This window comes from Urocampus carinirostris, chromosome 20, assembly GCF_059441175.1.
Source record: "Urocampus carinirostris isolate Australia breed hairy pipefish chromosome 20, RoL_Ucar_1.0, whole genome shotgun sequence".
NCBI lineage: Eukaryota > Metazoa > Chordata > Actinopteri > Syngnathiformes > Syngnathidae > Urocampus > Urocampus carinirostris.
The window spans coordinates 2,563,665-2,584,738 of NC_142368.1; the positions used below are offsets into that span (position 1 = coordinate 2,563,665).

Genomic DNA, 21,074 nt, shown 5'->3' on the forward strand with positions numbered 1-21,074 from the left:
GGTCATTAGGACAATAAAGAGGAGGTATGTCTTTTTCACTTGACAGTGACTTTCTGTATCGTGATGATAAAAGTGCTCTTATTACACATGATATAGATACGATTAATTGATTATTAAGACCAGTGTTTTCTTCAAGCTGCACGCGTGCGCACTGCTCGCACATTCTCAGCGCACAAGAAAATCTAGCCAGCGCACAAAAATGAGGGCTCAAAATTACTAAGAAGCGACTTAAGTCAAAGTTACAGTGCATGAAGGTAAAAATACACGGGTTCCCCTGACGTTGTGTCCTAAATGCCGTATTTTGAAGTCTAGTCAAAGTAGAACGAAGTTAAGTAAAGTTAGTAGAGTTTGTCGAGAACCGGCTTCTTCGGCTCGGCTCACTAAAAGGATCCGGCTCTTTCGGGTCCTAAATGGCTCTTCAGGTTGTTTTTGCTTCTTTAATCCCAACATGACCAAATATTATGTAAAATTATGCATAAAATGACTTAAAGGAAGGGGGGAATAGAACAAAAAAGAAAAAAATGAAAAAGTAGTGAAAAGCTGAGAAAAAAGAAACAAAAGAGGAAAAAAGAAGGAAAAAAGCCAGAAAAAAATAAAAAGAAATTAGGAAAAAAGTAAATAGAAAACTAAAAGAAAACAGTAACAGCTAGGAAAAAAAAAACAAAATGAGTTTTTTTTAAAGGAATTAAAAAAAAGGGAAAAAGAAGAAAAAGTTTGTGTTGCATTCAAATAATTTCCAATTGTATCAAGTGAATCTTGTTGCCAACATTGCACTTCCACTAAAAAATGTGACTAAGTACAGTTCTGTATTTTACAACAGACTAAATAAGCCCCCAAAAATGTTAATATCATGCGACAAAATATATCAGGAAATAAAAAGAAATGGATATCTTGTGAAAGAATTGTAAGAACAAACGACATTTGTAGGCCGTACAACCTTGCAATAGTACATTAGTCAATTCATTCAAAAGAGAAATATTATTTTGCATTGCCGGAAACTCAACAAAATGTAACTTGATGTCAATTTTGGACATGTTTGATAATTAATTATCTTGCCACACTTGGGATTATGGTGGCTCACTGTTGTTTCAAGCGTTGCTCACCGACTTTGTGTGAACGCTCAGACCCGGGAAAATTAGAGGGAACATTGATTAAGACACTAGTAGGAAAACCCAAAAACGTGTAAGAGTGTGAAAAATGAGTTTGAACTTTCATTTTTATTACAACACGCAATTATTTTTCTGTTTTAACCATTGCTGTACTGTACTTGAAAGCAAAATTACTTAATAAATGTGGCGGGTAAGAATAATCGCAAATTTTAAAATGACCAAACATAAGAAAAGAATTAATAAATTTTAATCAAGAACAGATCAATACAAGAATGTTTACAACACGATTAGTGAACGAAGCAGGCGATTGTTTCTTTTTGAATTAAAAGTAGAATGGGTAAAAAAAAAAGATTAACAGCAACAACAAACAGTTAATATTTCATTAAAGTAACAGAGGAGCAAACTTGAATTTGCTCAGCTGTGGGTCCCAAATCTTGCAGCGATGCTAAAGGGAGAAGCAAATAAGACTTCAACAAAGAGGTCACAAAATATATGTCCTGAAGTAATCGAGACATCCTCTCGTGAATCGCCACTGATCTCCAAAAAGATTTGGAAGTCCGCTCTCTTATTTCCCTGCTTGGTGCGCTTGGCGTCTCAACAGGACGTAAATCTTCTCCTTGATCCAGTCTTTGTTGTTCGGCTGGTACGTTTGCGTGTCTGTTCTGTAACTTCACAAGTGAACGATACATTTATACTTATGTGTAGGGTGGAATAAAACACCCAGAAATTTATTATTAGACTTACACGAGACAGCTGAGGTCTGCCAACTCGTCTATGAAGTCAAAGAGCTGGCTGATGTCGTATGTGATAGACGGGCTGTTTGGATTCATTCTCTTGAGATGTTCTTCATACATTTTGCACACACCTGGAAGAATTTTGCAAGACACTCTTAAACAGTACACCCCGGGATACAGCAACTTTGCCGTACAACATTTTCATTCCACGGTGTGGAATACAATGCTTTTTTGGACCCTCGTCATGGTATTTTTTTCCCACCAACAAAAGATTATTTTGTGGTGTTGACAAATATAATAATAATAATAATAATAATTTCCTTTGTATTGTCATTCTTTGTAACAATGTACACAGAACGAAATGTCGATACACCTGACCCGTTGTAGCGAGTCGATGCAGCCGCAGCCAACAGAGGGCGCCGCCATTATACCAATTAGGTATGTCTCGGCCGAGGCGCGAACCAGCGACCTCCCAGTCTCAAAGCGGGCACACTACCATCTAGGCTACTGAGCTGGTAATATGACATATTAAGTCTGTTTACTGTTAGTTGACATCACATAAAATGCTGTTCTGCTATTGGTTTGCGTCACGTCATCATGAAAACGTCGATTTGCCATTAACTGAACTATCTCCCACAATGTCTCGCGTGCCTTGTGAAAACTTTGAGACAGGTGATACAATACTTTATTCTTTATCCTGTATTTATTCACTTTGGGTCCAAGGCTTGTAGCAATGCTAGACAGGGAAGCAAGAAACTTGATAACCATGGAAACAAAGCTTGCGATGATCAAGAAGTAAAAAGAAAGCACAGTGATCTCTATCATCTATAAGTGGCATGGCCGTAAACATTCAACGATCAGGACTGTTGATAAAAGGGGCGATTAGAGCGAGGAAATCTTTTTTTAAGGGCATGACAAGGGTAATTCGCCATCCCTTCACCCCTCTGCATCCACCCACTACCTCATTGTACCAGCTCAAGTCACATTACACCCCAGTTGATTTAGCCTTCTCGTGTATATCCATTTACAATGCTATTCCAACATATGCATGAACGTTACATATAGGTAGTACACCCTACAAACTATTTTGTTATTTTGATGTTTTTATAGAGGGCAAAATACCTTAACTACCATATACGGCATTTTCACTTTAAGATCCCCACCCATGGACGGATTCAAGACATATTTCAGGGAGCTATCACAATCCAAGTAAAAAAATTAATGATCGTCGATTGCAATTCTGCAGCAAGTTTGTTTCTTCCTACCAAGCAAGTTAAGAAAAGGTCCAAACCTTCCATGCATTCGTTCACCGACTCGAAATCGGCATAAGTCCGACCTTCGGGTCTCTTGGTGGGCTGAACCAAAAGAATAGTGTGCGACTGCGAAATAGAGCAAAGTCAATCACAGAGAGATGAATAACATAACGAAATAATTTTTACGAATTCTTTTCATGTTTACACAGCGTGTTGAACTAGGTTAGCTAGCTTGTTAGCTTAAAATAGCTAGCTTGTTAGCTTAGCACCGTACAGACTTCAATAAGTTTATGTGCTTGAAATATCAACGACGTATTTACTCACCATTTTCTCTATGAATATAAATTATTAAATTTTAAAGAAAAATCTGGTATTAGGCACAAGTATTTGCTTTACGAATTATTTTTGCTGTGATACCGTTTGAGCTAGAAAGGAAGTGATTTCCGGCGTAGATAACAAAATAAGAGTGTCCTCATAGGTTTTAACAATGCCGTAAAATACAAATACTTGTATTTGAATATTTTTGTGCAACTATTTATAAACTCACCATTTGTTTTAAAGTATCACTTATTAAGTTATGGGACAATTGCTTTACAAATGAATATCCTTTATACTGTTTACGCTAAAAAAGTGAGAGGAAGTGACTTTAAGATAATATTTCCGGTTGAAATTGAACGTGTCCGTGTCAAAATAAGAGTGTCAATCTACTGCGTTGTAACAAAAGTACGTATTTTAATGACCTTTTTGCAACTACTTATGTGCTTATCATATTATTTCCGGCCTAAATTATCTAATATATCAAAAATCTTGAATTAAACAGAAGTAATTGATTTGCAAACGCTGTTGTCTTTCTGTTTTCATTGAAATAGTGAAAAGAAGCGGTTTTGGTACATTTCCCGTGACAACAGAAAGTTTGGGTAACAAAATAAGAGTATGATGCTCATACGTTCTAGCAATAAAATCTACATAACTTGAAGTCAAGTCATGTTTATTTGTATAACCCTTAACCCTTGGGGGCGGCAGTAGCTCAGGAGGTAGAGCGATCAATTTAGGATTAAGGGATCCCAGTTCGAATCCCAGGTTGTTCATGTTACATGCCGAAGTGTCCTTGGGTAAGACACTGAACCCCCAATACCCCCAATAAGCAGGTTAGCGCCTTACATGGCTGCACAGATCACGGCCGCTATTGGGAAATGTGAAGCACAATGTGAAGCGCTTTGGGAAGTCATTGACTTGAAAAGCGCCATATAAATGCAGATCATTTCATTTCATTTCATTTCAATCAATAGGAGTCTCAAAAGGCTGCACAGACAACATATTATTGCAAACTGCAGACTGTTATTACACCATCCCCTGATCTAAAACATACATGAGTGCAAGGAAAAACTCGAAACCATAACATGAAGTAAATGTAGAAACTTTGAGAAGGGACCACACATGAGGTAATCCCCCTTTCGGGATGACCAGGCTACAATTTATGTTGCAATAACAAATAATACACAGATATTGTCAACATGAAATATAGGTCATTCATAAGCTATAGAATAGAAGTGTGTTTTAGGCCAAGATTTACAATTAAGTAACAGTATTTTTATCTTTAAAAGCTTGACTTGAACATAAAGGGATGACTTATGAGTAATTAAAATGGTAAAAACCCATGTGAGAAAGAATTACCACAGACGTTTCTTGTAGTCTTTTAATCCGAATAAACATGCTGCTTTATTATTTTTCTGTAACACAATTGACCAGCATGAACCACATATAGAACAACATCAAATTAAAAAAAGAAATGGAATAAAATTCGCCCTAAAGCCCTAAACAGCGCATGTACACACTGTCATGCATATTTTGCAAAATTTGCATGATTAATAAGTCGTCCCCGAGACTTCACATGTTCTCTGACACTCCCCAAGAGTAACATAGTTGTTAGAGTTGCCCTGGCAACCGCCAAACCAGAACTCAGTGCATCTCCTGGTGCCTTCGTTGTAATAGAAACGCCTGGACCAGGAATCGCAAGACCCCTCATCCCGAGGGAGGGAGCAGGAGCTCTGGGGAACCGGGGGAGTTGGATCTCTTGAGTGCTGCGTTAGAATCGATGGTTAGAATGAAGCGAATAGAAGCAAAAATGAAGGATCGTTCTTACCGATGTGGTTTGGTAATCAGAACATCCGGCTCTACCGAACCCAGTTGCCGCGGTTACCCCATCCAGACAGCATCCGTATCTTGAAATAGAAGGGATGTCTAGTAAGGATATTTGAGTACAGCAGACCCTCGGGATATGGAGACCCCGCCTTAGGATATTTTCACGTTACGATATGGAATCTGATGTTTTTTCAGCCCCCTCACTGTGGTATTTACCCCACCATACAGTATTAAATTTCTATCATTTTGTGTATCTAAAAACTTAAAAAAATACAACTTTGCGGTATTTGTGTGTATGACTGTAGAGTCTCCAAGACATATGTGTCAAATTCAGGGCTTGCAGGCCAAATGTGGTCCACCGCATCATTTCATGTGGCCCACGAGAGAACCACATGTGAAAAGCGTCAAACAATGACTTCCAGTCTTAAATATGTCCAATGAATGTTACCAAAGCCATTCGCCACTCGCAAAGCACCCACTGTAGCAGTAAAAAAAAACTTCAAAATATAATGTAGCCATTAATAACCCAACTCCTGGCAACAAAAGTGAGTACACCGCAAAAGCACTACACCCATATCTGTCCAAACAAAACACTGCTTGTGATTTTACCTCCAAAATACTATGTGACTTATGACTCTTACCAAGTCTCAGGTATGAATAAGGAGCAGGTGTGCCCAATTTGAAGTACACTCTGTCATACTAGTATCTGAAACTCCCAATATGGCACACCATGGCAAGGAACTCTCTGGGGACCTAAAAAATAATTGTGGCAATACATAAGGTTGCCCAAGGCTACATAATGATTGCCAACACCCTGAAGTTAAACTGCAGTACAGTGGCCAAGATTTGCCAGTGTTTTAAAAAATCAGGATGCACTCCCAACAGGGCTTGTTTTGGATGTCCAAAGAAGTCGAGTGAACGTGCTCGGCATCACATCCAAATTCTATCCAAGGTAGATAAGGCCAGGAGTGCTGTCAGCATTGCTGCAGAGATTGAAGAGGTTGAGGGGTCAGCCTGGAACTACTAAGACACTTTAGGATATTTCACTTTAGATTGTACTCACTTTTGTTGCAATGGGGTTTAGTTATTGACTGGTATATTTAGAGGTTTTTTTATGGTTAAAGTAAATATACACTGCTATAATATCTTTACACAGACTACCTTTTATTGTGTCAAAGCTATGTTTCTTAAGTGTTGTTCTACTAAACACTATAATGAAATCCCTGCAGAAATGTGAGGGGTGTACTCACTTTTGTGACATACTGCATGACTCGGCCAGGGATCTAACCTCTGGCCTTCCAGTCTCAGGGCGGACGCTCAACCGTTAGAGTTTTTCCTCAGCACAGGTTCCCAACCCCGGCTGTACATCAATCTCCCTTTGCGATCCCAACCTCAGAACTGATTCATGCCAGATCCCGGGGGTCTACTGTACTCGTGTTATTATAATGTACCTTGTGTTCACACAGTTATGCTGAGGGCAGCCTTCATGTCCCACCCCCGTGGCGGCAGTCCGGCCGTCGGGACAGCATCCATAGGAGGACCGGGCGCATTCGGGGTTATTTACTCTGGCCGTGTGATGGCTGTCGGTGCTCGGTCTGGGGGCTTGAAAAGAGAACGCAGACGTAGATATTTATCAGAGATGTGTGATAATATTTTATGATATGGGAAATAACAGGCAAATGGTGTCCGCCTCAATGTCGGCGGGATTTCAAATGAGTATTCCTTTCCAGGATCGTTACACATTCCACTGGCTGGGGTCTGACTGGATTTTTTTCTATTTTAAGTTCCTTGGATAAATGTGGACTTCGCAGAATCATCTACAAGAGCATTTACTTTCACAGCAGTACTAGAACTGGCTTCTCTTTCCTAGGTGCTGATTAGTGCAATTGGAATGAATCATAGATTTACGCTATATATGGATGTCTACAACTGTGCCGTTTCCGCAGAAAATACAACGGAAATGTCTTGGAGAAATCAACCAACTCAGTGAGTAAGCTGGAGTTTGCGCGAATCGTTTGTCTCTGTATTACACTTCCCACAGTGCTTTGCGGCACATAAATATCGAAGATGAGGAAAATTGTGCTCACAGAAGTACACGGATTAATTGTGTTACACTATTTTATATTTATTTATATACAGTCTTACCCTTGATCATTTTCAAAATTTTTCTTTACAAACCATTAATTAGTGGATTTTTTTTATGTAAACCTGTCGTATAGCATACAAACAACATGTTATTTGAGAAGTAAAATATAGTTTATAAGATTTATAAAAAAAATGTGCTATAATTTGACAAGAGTAAGTAGATATTGAAACTTGCCTTTTTTTCATTCTTCCCCTAAATCACATGTGCCAAAATAATGGCTTGCAGGCCAAATGTGGCACGCTACACAAGTTTATGTCCAGGAATAAATGGCTCAATACTGCCTTGACCAAAAACTACATCTCCCACAATGCCCGTCGATTCCAGCGATACTGACGACTCGGCGCCACTGCAATGTTTTCTTATAATTGCCAAGAGTGGAATTGAGAAATGATCTCAGAAGATTTAGTTACATTTACTTGATAACATGTAAGTGTAGCTAAATATTTTCTGGAATAACTGAGTAATGAATCCAGGAACATTTTAGATTAAGGAGTAATTACATTTATAAGTATGTTAAATACCCTTTCTTAAAACTAGGTATGTAAGTTACCAGTGTACCCCTAAAAATAGCCTTTATATATCAATACTACATGCATTAAATTAAATAAAACCACAAGGGTGTCTAAATTTGTATATATAAAGCTCACTTAAAGGGACAGTGTGACATATTTAGTGCGTTCTAGTGGTAAAAAAATAGAAATAAAAAAATAACATTGATGTGAATTATAGGCAAAAATTCACAAACTATCGTGTTATTTTCTATAAATGACCAGGAGTCACTGCCATGCTTGTTTAGCATCTTGCTGTTACGCTGTGCTCATCTGGCAGTGGTTTTCGTTCGCATAAGAAAATACAGTGCCATCTAGTGGTCGAATATTACATAATGTATCTTTAATACACGTGGCTATAGGACGGATTGACCGTGAAAGTGGACGAAATACTGCAATATATGGCAAGAAATAAAATAAAAACTACGCACTTGACGGAGCTGCAGGAACATAGCGTACAAAACCAGTCACGGAGCTGTCATACGTCCCTGGATTCTGTCGACTCGGGACCCCTGGATGAAAAAAAATATATATTTATGAGTATCTATATCAGCCTGGAAACAAAACAACAAACGGAAACTCTTCTGACTTTGAGGTTCGTGGCATGGCTGAGTGTTGCATCCCTCGATGGTGGCCGGCCTCCTGGAGACCCCGCATCGGACCACCGGGAAAGGTCTCATGTTCTCGTCATAACAGCCCACCTGTCTGTCCCGAACGCCTCCCCCGCAGCTTCGACTGCACTGAAGACACAACGGAAACTTTGTTGCACGGAATATGGAGCGACAAATGCCGGGGTGATAAAAAGTTAGATTTATATATGGGGAAAAAAGCCAGAATATAAAAAACAAAACAAAATTAAATGTAATTAAAAATCAAATAAAAAAGTCACTGTTATCTTGTAAAAACGTTAATAATAATTGACGAGTCAATACAAATTAATCTTAGTTAAGGAAACACACTGTACATGTGAACTGTACATAATAAGACCATTCTCTAATTTTGTCATGGCGACCAATTTCCGAGTTTTCCAGTTTTTGTCCCGTCTAGTTTGTCCTGTTTAATTTTGATATCCTGTTTCAATATCAATCCTGTCTGTCCCGTCCTGTCTGGTATCGACCCCATCTGTCCGATATCTGCTCGGGCAATTAGTATCGATATCGTCGGTCTCTGGCTTCCTGTCTTTCCACGCCAGACCGTTGCCTAACGTGCATGACTCCCCATTTCCCGTAAAATAAAAGCTTGTGTGAGAAACCTCACGCATTTGGGTCCTGATCCTGTTCCGGTTCTTGACAAATTTTAATAGTACATTCTTGTAATTCACTTATTGGAAAGCTGAGTGTTTAGCGAATCGGACCCATGGTGCAAAGGTTGAGTGTTCACGTCCCTCTACCGGCCTCCCCCTGTGCGGAGTTTGCATGTTCTCCCTGTGCCTGCGTGGGTTTCCTCCCACATTCCAAAAACGTGCATGGCAGTTTGATCAATGACTCCAAATTGTCATGAGGTGTAATTGAGCGTGTGAATTTTTGTTTGTACCCTGCAACTGATTTGGAACCAGTTCAGGGCATCCCCTGCCCACTGACTGTAGTCGGCTGGGGTGGGCTAGAGCGCCCCTCGCAACCCTGGTGAGGATAAGCGGTGCAGAGAGTGGGTGGATGGATTGTTTGTATTCATGATGAAATCGACTTTTACTTTTTATGTGATTTATAGTTTTTGATATATTCATTGGCGGTTTTGGTTTTCCATAGACTACCAAGAGTGCAAAATAATAACAAAAATATCCATCCATCCATCCATCCATCCATCTTTATAATATACTGCACATTGACAGTAAATGATATTAGGTGTCCTCCTGTTTCCAAGGTGAGAGACAGGACACGCCCAAGCCTTCATGGGGCCCTAAGCAAAATTAGAAATGGGGCCCCTTAATACTTGATCATTCCTATACCTACTAGAAGTCATTCCATGTTCTACTCCAGGGGTGGGAAACTGCTTTGAGTCAGGGGCCGCATGAGACATGTTATACTTATTTTTAAGAAGATTAGTGTCATCAAATTGGGTTTGAAACAACGATAATTAGAGCAAAATACTATATTAGGTCCCGGTTTGAAGCTCTATTTGTTATTTAGTTTTGAAGTATTACTGTAGGTTTTTTTAGTATTTCTGAAGTCAGATTTTTATTGAAGTTCTGTAGTTTTTTGTAGTGTTGCTGTAGTTTTATTTGTTTTACTATTTTGTCGTAATTCTAAGGTAATTTTCCAAAGTAGTATTTTTTTAGTATTTCTGTAGTACTTTTGTTGTATTTCGAAAGTAGTTTTTGTTGTATATTTTCATGGTATTTTTGTATTATTACAGAAGTTTTATGATTATAGTATTTTTGTAGTATTATTATTGTTTTTTGTAGTTTCGTACTATCTCTGTTGTATTTTGTAGTATTTCCATATAAGAATGTTTGTTGTTTATCTTTGATCTTTATCATTAGTATTTCCGTAGAAGTATTATTGATGGGGGGTTTTGGGGTTTTTAAGGGTTATTGATCTATCTTCGTTATTCATTATCCATTATCCGTTATCGGTCAGTTCATAATACGCTACAAAGCCTAGGAGCCGGGACACTTACTCTCAGCCAAAAGGCCAAGCTAAGGTCCTAGCCCTAAAGCCTTGCTGCGATCATTGCGAATGCACCGTTCCCGGAGGTACTGCAATACCGGGCCGATGCGTGGAGTGGACAGAGCAAGCTCATATTCCATCTCCGAAATGCAAAAATCAAAGAGGCCAAGCTAAGGACCTAGCATCAAAAGGCCAAGCAAGGCCAAGAAGGCCAAGCTAAGGACCTAGCATCAATTTTCAAAGCAGTATTTTGGTAGTATTTTTGTAGTGTTTCCGTAGTAGTAATTTTGGAGGAAATCATTCTGTCGTAGTGTTTTGTATTATGGTATTACTGTCGTAATACTTTTGTATACTATCTTTTTATTTTCAGAATGAAAGCAAGTCAAGTCATGTTTATTTGTGACACCCTTAATCACAAGGAGTCTCAAAGGGCTGCACAAACCACAGATTAGTGCAAACTACAGACTATTATGATACCATCCCCTGATATAAACCCTACATGAGGGCAAATAACTGGTCATCCTGAAAGGTGGAATACCACTTGTGGAGTTCCTTCTCAAGGTTTCTCTTTTTCCTCACGCTGAGGTTTTGAATTGTTCCTTGTCCGCATGTTGGTTTAAGATCAGGTAATTGTGTAATCGTAATACTGTGCAGTCCTTTGAGACATTTTTGTGATTAAAGGCTATATAAATAAATGTGACTCGACTTGACTATTATCACACCATCCCCTGATCTTAAACCTACATCAGGGCAGGGAAAAACTCAAAAACCTCAACGTGAGGAAAATGAAGAAACCTTGAGATTAAGTTCGCGTATGCCTTGAGCTCCAGTGAGAGATTCCTAAAATACTGAGCTGACTGTGAAAGTGTTGTTCTTTATTTCATCTCATTAGCTGCACCGCTTATCCTCAGTAGGGTCGCGGGGGTGCCGGAGCCCATCCCAGCAATCATCGGGCAGTGGGCAGGGGACACCCTGAACTGGTTGCCAGCCAATCGCAGGGCACACAGGGACAGACAACTCGCTCGCTCATTCACACCTAGGGACAATTTGGACCGGCCAATCCACCTGAAATGCATGTCTTTGGAATGTGGGAGGTAACCGGAATGCCTGGAGGAAACCCACGCAAGCACGGGGAGAACATACAAACTCGGCACAGGAAGTCCGGTAGGTGGATTCGAACCCACACAGGAGGTTCCCAAGACCTTAGAACTGTGCCGCACACGAACTAACCACTGTGCTGTTGTGCTTTATATATATCTAAAATTCTGATATCTACCAATCCGAAGGCCGTCACATGCCAGCTGACTTGGACCCGACAGGCCGGTCTCCTGCAGGCTTGGACGGAAGAAGGTCTGGCGAGGCCGGCGCAGGCGTGGTCGGCCAGACGCTCGCCGGCCGCCCCCTCGCAAAAGACCTCCCTGGTCTGCTGGCCTCCGCCGCACGTCACCGAGCACTGCGATACAAGACGGCGATATCAACGCACGGTATCTTTGTGGCTCATGGTAAACCGTACCGACCTGAGAGAAGGCGGTGACTCTATAACTGGCTTGGCAGGAGTGGGTGTTGCACGCCTGCTGGTGTTGGGGTCTCGGCAGCTGCTGCTCGATGCAAAAGTTTTCGTCCACCCAGCGGGGGTTCATAGGGTCCTGGTCCCAACACTCCACGGTGCGATATTGCATCCCCCCTCCGCAGGTCACGGAGCAGGCCCCGTAAGGGTGCACTTTGTATTCATAGGTTTGGGTTGGCCTCGGGGTAGTGACCATTTGAGTAGTGTAGTCAGGGTAGGTTGTGTCTTCCTGGCCCAAAATCATCCCTTGGCTTATTGCCTGGAAAATAAATCATACATTCATAAATCATTTTTGTTGTTTTTCTTTCTTTTATAAATAAATATGCTATCATCAGAGTTGGGTAGGGTTACTTTAACTGGATTACTTTCAATTACTTTTGGATTACTCCAATTCCAAATATGCTAATCAAAGACAAAAGAAACTAAATATGAATAAAATGACTAAATTTTGTGCAGGCTCGGGGAGTAACGGAATACATGGAACGGCAAAAATGATGTTGGCAAGCTGTTTGGATTTATTTTCATTTTGTTTCTGTCGCGTTTTATGTTAGTTTTGCCGGAGATCAAAGAGATCAAAGCCAGGAGAGAAAGCTTACCACGCGTTGTGAGTCATGATTTTATTCATATTTAGTTTCTTTTGTCTTTAATTAGCATATTTGGTATTGGAGTAATCCAAAAGTAATTGAAAGTAATCCAGTTAAAGTAACCCCACTCAACCCTGGCTATCATGTATGCACAATATAGTATGATTTTTAATTTGAGGAAAAAAAGTAAAAACAAATATAACTCCTTACCTTGCACTGGCCGTCCACACAGATGTCGCTTCTGCCCACGTGGCAAGGGGTCCCGTCCGCCACTTTGGGTCGATGGCGGTACACGGTGTTTTCTTCCCGGGTAACGCAGTTCAGCTCACACGGATTAGCTAAAGAAGAATATTTCCGTCATTCCGCGTGGGTGGCCATGTTATATATTTTGTATGTCTGGTACCTCCGTAGTATGGTACCCAAGTGTGATGTTTGCCCTGAACCACGATTCGGTCAAACTGGGAACACTGCTCCTCTCGGAAGTCTCGAGAGCCAACCGGGCAGTCCTAGGACAGAAGAAGTCAAGTATTTCAGTATTTGGAGATATTGTCACTTTAACTGTTGATTTAAAGCTGTAAATATGTTTTAAATCTTGATTTAAATCTTAAAATCTGGATTAATTAAAAAAAAGCCTTCGATCTGCATTCATTTTTGAGTTAAAGCTTTAAAGCTACTGTCGCTTTTGAGTTAAAGCATTAAATCTGCTATAACTCCTAATATAAAACTTTAAACCTGCTGTAACTTAAAAGAAAAGCCTCAGAGCTGCTTTCCCCTTGAGTTAAAGCTTTAAAACTGATATAATTCGTCGTATAAAGCTTACAATTTGTTATAAAATCCCCAGAGCTGTTTCACTCAAGTGTAAAGCTTTAAAGTTGATTTTACTATTGAGTTAAAACTTTAAATCTGCTGTAACTTAAAATAAAAGCATTAGAGCTGCATTCACTTTTGAGTTAAAGCTTTAAAGCTACTGTAACTTTTGAGTTTAAGCTTTAAATATGCTATAACTCCTGATTTGAAGCTTTAAATCTGCTATACCTTAAAAGAAAAGCTTTCGAGCTGCTTTACCCCTTGAGTTAAAGCTTTAAAACTTGTTTAATGCGTGGTATAAAGCTTTCAGTTTGCTATAAGATCCTTAGAGCTGTTTCACTCGAGAGCTAAAGCTTTCACTATGGAGTTAAAGCTTTAAATCTCCTCTTACTTAAGAGAAAAGCCTTAGAGCTGCTTTCCTTCTCGAGTTAAAGCTTTAAAACTGATTTAACTCGTGGTATAAAGCTTTCAATATGCTATAAAATCCTTAAAGCTGGTTCACTCTTGAGGTAAAGCGTTAAAGTTGCTTTTACTATTGAGTTAAAACTTCAAATATGCTTTCACAAAAAATTGAAAAACTAAAAACTGCATTTACTCTTGAGTTGGAAATATAACCGTGCTATAACTTAAAATAAAGGCCTTAAAAAGACTTGAAACTATTTAAGTTGTCATTCACACAACATTCGCTTAAACTCTTGTGTTAAAGCTTTAAAGCTTTTTTTAAACTAATGACTTAAAACTTTAATGGTGTTTCACTCTTTGACCAAGGCAGGTTTAAAGAATTACTCAGATTCAAGGCTTTAAAAATAGCAATTCGTATAATTGAGGCAAAGCTTTAAAGTGACTTAAACTTTGAATCTTGAGTTAAAGATTAAAAGCTCCTATTCTTGATTGAAGCCTTGAAGTGTCCTGAATTATCAAATTAATGCTCTATCGGCTCGTTACAACGGGTCAGGTGTATCGACATTTCGTTCTGTGTACATTGTTACAAAGAATGACAATACAAAGGAAATTATTATTATTATTATTATTAGAATTTTTTGTCCAAGCACATTTAAAACTAAACCTTTAAATCAAGTTAAACCTTTAAAGATTACTAAAATATTAAGTTAAAGCTTTAACTTTTCTTCCATAGCAAAACTAACCAGTTAAATAAAGTATTGAAGAGTCCTTAATTAATAAGTTAAAGTTTTACATGTGTCACATTATAAAAGTTAAAGCTTTAAGTCAATAAGTAAAGATTTGACTCAATAACATTGAAAAAGTAATGGCAGTTTTAGAAACTTAAACTCAAGAAATAAAGCAGCTTTGACCCAAAATATGAAGCTTGAGTTAACGTTTTAAAGGTTCCTTAATCGTCGAGTTAAAGATTTAACTTTTAAAATAAATAAAACGATGTATAGTTTGCAGCTTTTGCCATTTTGTCATGATTTTTAGTATTACATTTTTCAAAGGTTTATAGCTTTGTCACTGAGTTAACTCAGGGTTAAAGCTTTAACTTTTTTTGCCTTTGCAGATTTAAATCTTTAAAACATATCATAATTCAAACCAGAATTTATGTCTTGGATTTGCTTATTTTTATTTCCTAAATGTATTTTATTTATAAGTTAAAAAAAAAATCCATGATTAATTTTTTAAAGTTAATAAAAAGATTTATAGTTTGCTGCTTTGCCCAATTTGTCATGATTTTTATCATTCCATTTTTAAAAGGTTTGTAGCTTTGTCACTGAGTTAACTCATGGTTAAAGCTTTAACTTTTTTTCCCTTTGCTGTTTTAAATCTTTAAAACATATATTAACCTAAACCAGAATCACTATCTTGGATTTGCTTATCTTTATTTCCTAAATATATTTTATTTATAAGTTGTTGTTTTTTTAAAATTAATTTCTATGATTAATTTCAAAAAATAAATAAAAAGATTTATATTTTGCAGCTGTTGCCATTTTGTCATGATTTTTATTATTACATTTTTGAAAAGTTTATAGCTTTGTCACTGAGTTAACTCAGGGTTAAAGCTTTAACTTTTGACAACACTACCATATACATATAACCATTAAAATGAATATTTACATGCATGTTACAGATCTGGAAGGACTTTGATGACCCCTCGCAGTTGTGCCCCCCATCCGTCCTAAAAAATAGCACAAAACCAAATTAAGAAAAATATTCGGAAATTCTTCTTCTTTTGACCTTCATCCTACCTCAAGGTTATACATTTCCTAGTCCTCATCGCAACGCCGGTGCCGCACGAGCGGCTGCAGGGGCCGAAGGGGCCAAACTCCCCCCATCGGTCTTGAAGCGACTGCGGTTGCTTTAAGTGCAAACAGACAAGGAAAATATCAACGTATATGACCACATTCTGCTCCCAATATAACTCAAAGCACATAGTACACTTTCGCTGGCACGTCGGCTGTATATTTATTTTTCCGGGACATACTGTTCTGAAATATGTCAAACAATACCAGATGTGAGACCTACTGTATAGGCTGAGACCGCCAGGAGAAGGAGGAGCGCCAAAGACCTCAGTTTGGCCATTTTTTGCCAACGATGCTGCAAAAAATAGTTGATGTCAAAGAGAAATCATTGAAAAGGAAAGCCTTTGAGTTAAAGCTTTGAATTTGCTCAAACAAAAACCTTACAGCTGCTTCACCCATGATATTAAGGTTTACACCTGCTATAACTTAAAACACTAGGGGGATTTCACTCTTGAGTTAAAGCTTTAAAGCCTTAATCGTGCTATAACTCAAAACCCAATCCTCAAAGCTGGTTTCACTCTTGAGTTAAAGCTTTAAAGTTGCTTTTACTCTTGATTTATTGCTTTAAATCCACTATGCCGAAAAAGAAAAGCCCTACAGCTGCTTAAAGTCTTAGTTTAAAGCTTTAAATCTGAAGAAAAGCCATCGAGGTGTTTTCTATCTTGAGTTAAAGCTTTAAAGTTGTTTTGATTCTTGATTTAATGCTTTAAATCTTCTATAACTAAAATAAAAACCTTCTAGCTTTTTTTCAAACCAAAGTTAAAGCTTTACATTTGCTAAAAGGAAAGCCTTACAGCCTCTTCACCCATAATATTAAGCTTTTTACTTAAAATACTCGAGGAACTTTTCACTCTTGAGTTGAAGCTGTAATTCTTTAATTGTACTGTAACTCAAAAGAAAATCCTCTTTGCTCTTGAGTTAAAGTATTAAAGCTGTTTTAACCCTTAATTTAAAGCTTTAAATCTGCTATATCTTGAAAGAAATGCTTTCTACCTATTTTTGCTCTTGAGTTAAAGCTCTAAATCTGCTATTATCTTGAAAGAAAATGCTTTCTACTTATTTTTGCTCTTGAGTTAAAGCTGTAAATCTGCTTTAACTCTTTGTTTAAAGCTTTCAATTTTCTATTTTTTCAAAGAAAAAACATATTGGTGCTTTCCCTCAAGTTAAAGCTTCGAATCTGTTATCATTAAAATAAAATCAGTTTAGATACTTTCGTGCTTGAGTTAAAGCTTTAAAGCTGCTTTAACTCTCTATTTGAAGCTTTAAGACTGTTATAACAAAAAAAAAACCTTTAGAGGTGGTCTCGCAGTTGATTTAAAGCTTTAAAGCTGTTTTTACATTTGAGGTAAACGTTTAACTTTGCTTTACCATAAAATAGATGCTGATCACGGCATTAACTCTTGAGTTACAGCATTAACTCTACTATGACTTAAGAAAGCCTCAATACTGCTTTCATTCTTGAGTTAAAACTTTAAAGCTGCTTTAACTCTTTATTTGAATCTGCTTCTACTCTTGCTTTGAAGCTTTGGATTTAATTTAACATTTAAGTGAAACGCAAAATGCGGCATTAACTCTTGAGTTAAAGCTTTAACTCTGCTCTTACTAAAAAAAAGCCTTCAAGCAGCCTTCACTCATGACTTAAGGCTTTAAAGCTGATTTTACGTTTGAGTATAATATCTATACGCACATCATGCATGATTGGTGTTTTTGGTAGCTCAAAGTGGAATCAGTAATACCAAAAAGCAGCCATAGATCAGGGGTCACCAACATGGTGCCTGCGGGCACCAGGGTGCCCCTTTAATACAGCGGAGGTGCTCACGGACATGTTCTGAAAATTACTCACCAGTGCTGGGTCATTTTGATTTTATAGCAAAATTATTTTTAGTGGGTACTTGAGCCTTTGTTACCCTAACTCCAACAGCTGGTAATAACATAGTAATAACATTGTAATAACATCATAAGTTGTTATTTCAGAAATGCATATCAAATTGGGAACGTTGATTGTAACATAAAGTATCTCCCGGATTGAAAAAGTTTGGAGACCCCCGCCGCGAATGAATTGTCCCAATACTTTTGTCATCATAACGTCCTTATCTTACCTTCCTGGTAGAGAAAGCGAAAATTCTGGAGAACTGGTAGGCCTGCAGTCCAGATGTGTCCCAGGTCTTTCAGAAGCAGCGATGAGCATACTCAGCTTTTCTATACTCTGAAACCCCCCCACCCACAACATCCCCCCCATCCCAGCACTACACTACAGCCAATGAAATGTCAGAGTTCAAGCATACCTCTTTAAACCGCATCCAAGAGGATTTTATTGCAATGTGAGAAGACGAGTAGGTGGTTATTTGGATATTGTAAACGCCCTGGGTACGATGTGATTCCCTTCTGAGGGGAAAATTGCGACATGGCACTGATAGAAATTTATGGTATTTAGCTCCGAACCACTGGTACCAAAGATTAAAAACGTAAAAATAAATCATACAGTATATTAAGTACAACTTATGTAATGTATCTACATTTTATTAAATAACTTAAAAAACATACAATTTTTTAAAAAGTCATTTTATTTACCTTTTGTGTGACATCACTTGAACTGGTAGTGTGGAGTGGCGGGTGGATGCAGAGGATGGGAGACGGTGGATTAAAAATGAATCTGTAAGTCATTATTGAACCCAGTAAACTGTTTAATAATTACCAAAAATAGGACAAAAATAAATACATTTCTGTTGAACCTTACAAAAGGGCAGGGGCAGATGCTCAAGCAACACATGGTGTTTGTCTGTGCACGCTCGAAGTTCAATGGGATGATTGATGTATTTTAGTGCCCAAACCATGATATTTATTTTTTGTTTTTGTTGTGGGTTTTTTTTTACTACATGTTGCCGTAAGAGACTCTTTCTATCAAGACTTGGCACAACACCCTCCCCCAGAAGGGCGCCAACCAGGTGTGGAGCAAGACACACCTGAGCCCAGTCCCCACACACCTGTCCCTATTCACTCCAAGACTTTCTATTGGCTGCTCAGACGGTACACTAAGTCGGGTTAGAGCATTTCCGTTTCCGGTTCGACCTTTTTTCCGGATTTGGATAATGTCAGGTTTGATTTTGTTTGGACATGTCAATAGGTCTGTCACTGTGACACCTTTTCTTTTGTTTGTTACTTTGTTCCTTGAATATCTGTTCTGGTTTGGACGTTGACAGGTTTGATTTTGTTTGGATATTTCATTTGTTTTATGACCCCTTGTTTGTTTGTTACTTTGTTCCTTGAATATCTGCTCTGGTTTGGACGTTGACAGGTTTGATTTTGTTTGGACATTTTATTTGTTTTATGACCCCTTGTTTGTTTGTTACTTTGTTCCCTGTCTTGTTCATGATTAGGATCCATATTTCGACCACCCGGCTCAGTTCCAGCTCCCCTCTCTTGGATTTCAGTCACATTGATTGCTAAAGATGTCGAAGATACATTTTAAACCATCAGGCAATAAATGCATTAATTCATATTTAAATATATATAATACAGTACTGTACAACAGGGGTCTCAAACTCTTGGCCCATGGGCCGATTGTGGTCGAAGGGATGATTGTTGGAGGCCCTCGCCTTAATATAAAAATATGTAAATTATGGATTTGCTTATTACTGATTTATTAATTTTCATATAACTTCTTGTTTTCTTCATTTTAGATGCTATTTTGAGTAGAAAGAGTTTTAAAGCATAAATATCTTCACAGAAGCCCTCAGTCTTCATCCCCGAAATCCCCTAGCGTCCTTCAAAACTACTCCTTCATCTTGTCCAAGTCCTTCTCCGAGGTTTCAAAGGAGCTCTTGGTGAAGGTCAGGTTATCCATGGCCTCCATCATCTCCTGCATGTCGGCGGCGAGCCCCTTGTAGCTCTCCCTGAGCTCGTCCTGCTGCCGTTGGAGCTCCTCGGCCGCTTCCATAAGCTCCTGGGCCTGCTCGGCGACCTCGCTTCTCATACGCTCCACGTCCGACAACATTGTCTCCAAACTCTTGATGAACTCCTTCAAACTGGCCCCCGTCACCGTCAAGGTCTCCGGGAAGTCCTCCGCCAGGGAGTTGTCGGCCTCCCCTATGGGGAACTCGTACGAATTGGACGAGGTCCCCTCCACCACATCTGATTCAGAGTTTTTATCCATGGTTCTTGAACCTTGGGTTGAGTCGCTGAAAGAGAAAGATATTATTTAAAAGTCCGTGGGGATCCATCCTCAAACTACGGCACGCGGGTCGGATACGGCCTCCAGATTTGGTCCGGCCCCTGAACAATACCAGACAGCATTTTGACGTTGAGAACGCCAAAGTTACAACCAGTTCTATAGAAGATATATCAAAAGGCATTGGGTGTTATCTTGTTATCACATCATTTTTCGTCACTGTACCAGAGAGAAATGTTACACTGACAATAAATGTGTCATATACAATGCTTAGAATAGAATAGAATAGAATAGAATAGAATAGAATAGAATAGAATAGAATAGAATAGAATAGGAGAATTACTCTCCACTGTATTGGGCACACCCTGTTAGTCTCGGGTTAGACCCCCTTTTGTCTTCAGAACTACCTCAATTCTTCTTGGCACGGATTCAACAAGGTACCCGAAGTATTCCTAAGAGAATTTGGTCCATATTGACATGATCACACTGTTGGCGCACATTTGTGGGCTGCAAATCCATGATGCCAATCTACCGTTCCACCACATCCCAAAGATGCTCTAAGGGATTGAGATCTGGTGACTGTGGAAGCTATTTGAGTACAGTGAACTCATTGTCAAGTTCAAGAAACTAGTCTGAGATGATTCCAGCTTTATGAAAGTAGCCAGCAGAAGTTGGGTACATTGTGTGTCACGTCTGGCGCGGTTGCCATGGCGCCCAGTCGGTCCCAGCCGGGTGGCGCCGGATTCTGGCGCGGTTGCCGGGGCGCCCAACTGGCCTCGCCCATGGCTGAGACGCGTTGACTGATTGCTTCTTGGAGTACTTAAACGCGTTCCTTTGAGCTGTGCTTTGCCTGAGCGTTGGTTAAACTTGTTAAACCCTGTGAGAGTTTTGTGAACCTTCTGTGAGATTTCTGCAAGTTCTGTTTAACTCTGAGAAATGCCTAGTCTGTAAATTTGCCTGCGTTTGATCCTGTTTTGTTTTTGGTCTGATCCGTTTTTGGACAACTTTTCTCATCTCATCAGCTACACCGCTTATCCTCAGTAGGGTCGCGGCGGTGCTGAAGCCCATCCCAGCAATCATCCGGCAGTGGGCAGGGGACACCCTGAATTGGTTGCCAGCCAATCGCAGGGCACACGGGGACAGACGACTCACTCG

General features: G+C 39.0%; 3 protein-coding genes and 1 pseudogene across 4 annotated transcripts in view; all 4 read right to left on the reverse strand.

The window, feature by feature from the left end:
- Nucleotides 1-1,340: 1,340 nt before the first annotated feature.
- On the reverse strand, nucleotides 1,341-3,557 carry LOC148345990 (enhancer of rudimentary homolog). Its single transcript, XM_088324894.1, has 4 exons — nucleotides 3,421-3,557; nucleotides 3,135-3,222; nucleotides 1,854-1,974; nucleotides 1,341-1,777 (listed from the first exon to the last, which is right to left on the reverse strand). The coding sequence occupies exons 1-4, from the start codon at nucleotides 3,421-3,423 to the stop codon at nucleotides 1,675-1,677; spliced, it is 315 nt and encodes a 104-aa protein (XP_088181020.1). The 5' UTR covers nucleotides 3,424-3,557; the 3' UTR covers nucleotides 1,341-1,674.
- A 1,351-nt stretch (nucleotides 3,558-4,908) lies between these two features.
- On the reverse strand, nucleotides 4,909-17,906 carry paplnb (papilin b, proteoglycan-like sulfated glycoprotein). The gene is made up of 13 exons (XM_088325263.1): nucleotides 17,851-17,906; nucleotides 15,975-16,046; nucleotides 15,698-15,807; nucleotides 15,567-15,627; nucleotides 13,093-13,195; nucleotides 12,900-13,027; nucleotides 12,056-12,364; nucleotides 11,815-11,991; nucleotides 8,522-8,672; nucleotides 8,364-8,444; nucleotides 6,690-6,840; nucleotides 5,240-5,318; nucleotides 4,909-5,177 (listed from the first exon to the last, which is right to left on the reverse strand). The coding sequence occupies exons 2-13, from the start codon at nucleotides 16,029-16,031 to the stop codon at nucleotides 4,962-4,964; spliced, it is 1,623 nt and encodes a 540-aa protein (XP_088181389.1). The 5' UTR covers nucleotides 16,032-16,046; nucleotides 17,851-17,906; the 3' UTR covers nucleotides 4,909-4,961.
- Nucleotides 10,603-10,762, reverse strand: LOC148345992 (U2 spliceosomal RNA; annotated as a pseudogene).
- A 703-nt stretch (nucleotides 17,907-18,609) lies between the features above and the next one.
- The window catches only part of LOC148345993 (uncharacterized), a 49,278-nt gene continuing 46,813 nt past the window's right edge, over nucleotides 18,610-21,074 (reverse strand). For both annotated transcript variants that reach the window (XM_088325027.1, XM_088325026.1), the window contains exon 3: nucleotides 18,610-19,929. In XM_088325027.1, coding sequence (XP_088181153.1) covers nucleotides 19,524-19,904 — 381 coding nt within the window. In that variant the 5' untranslated portion in view covers nucleotides 19,905-19,929 and the 3' untranslated portion in view covers nucleotides 18,610-19,523. The remainder of the gene's footprint in view (nucleotides 19,930-21,074) is intronic.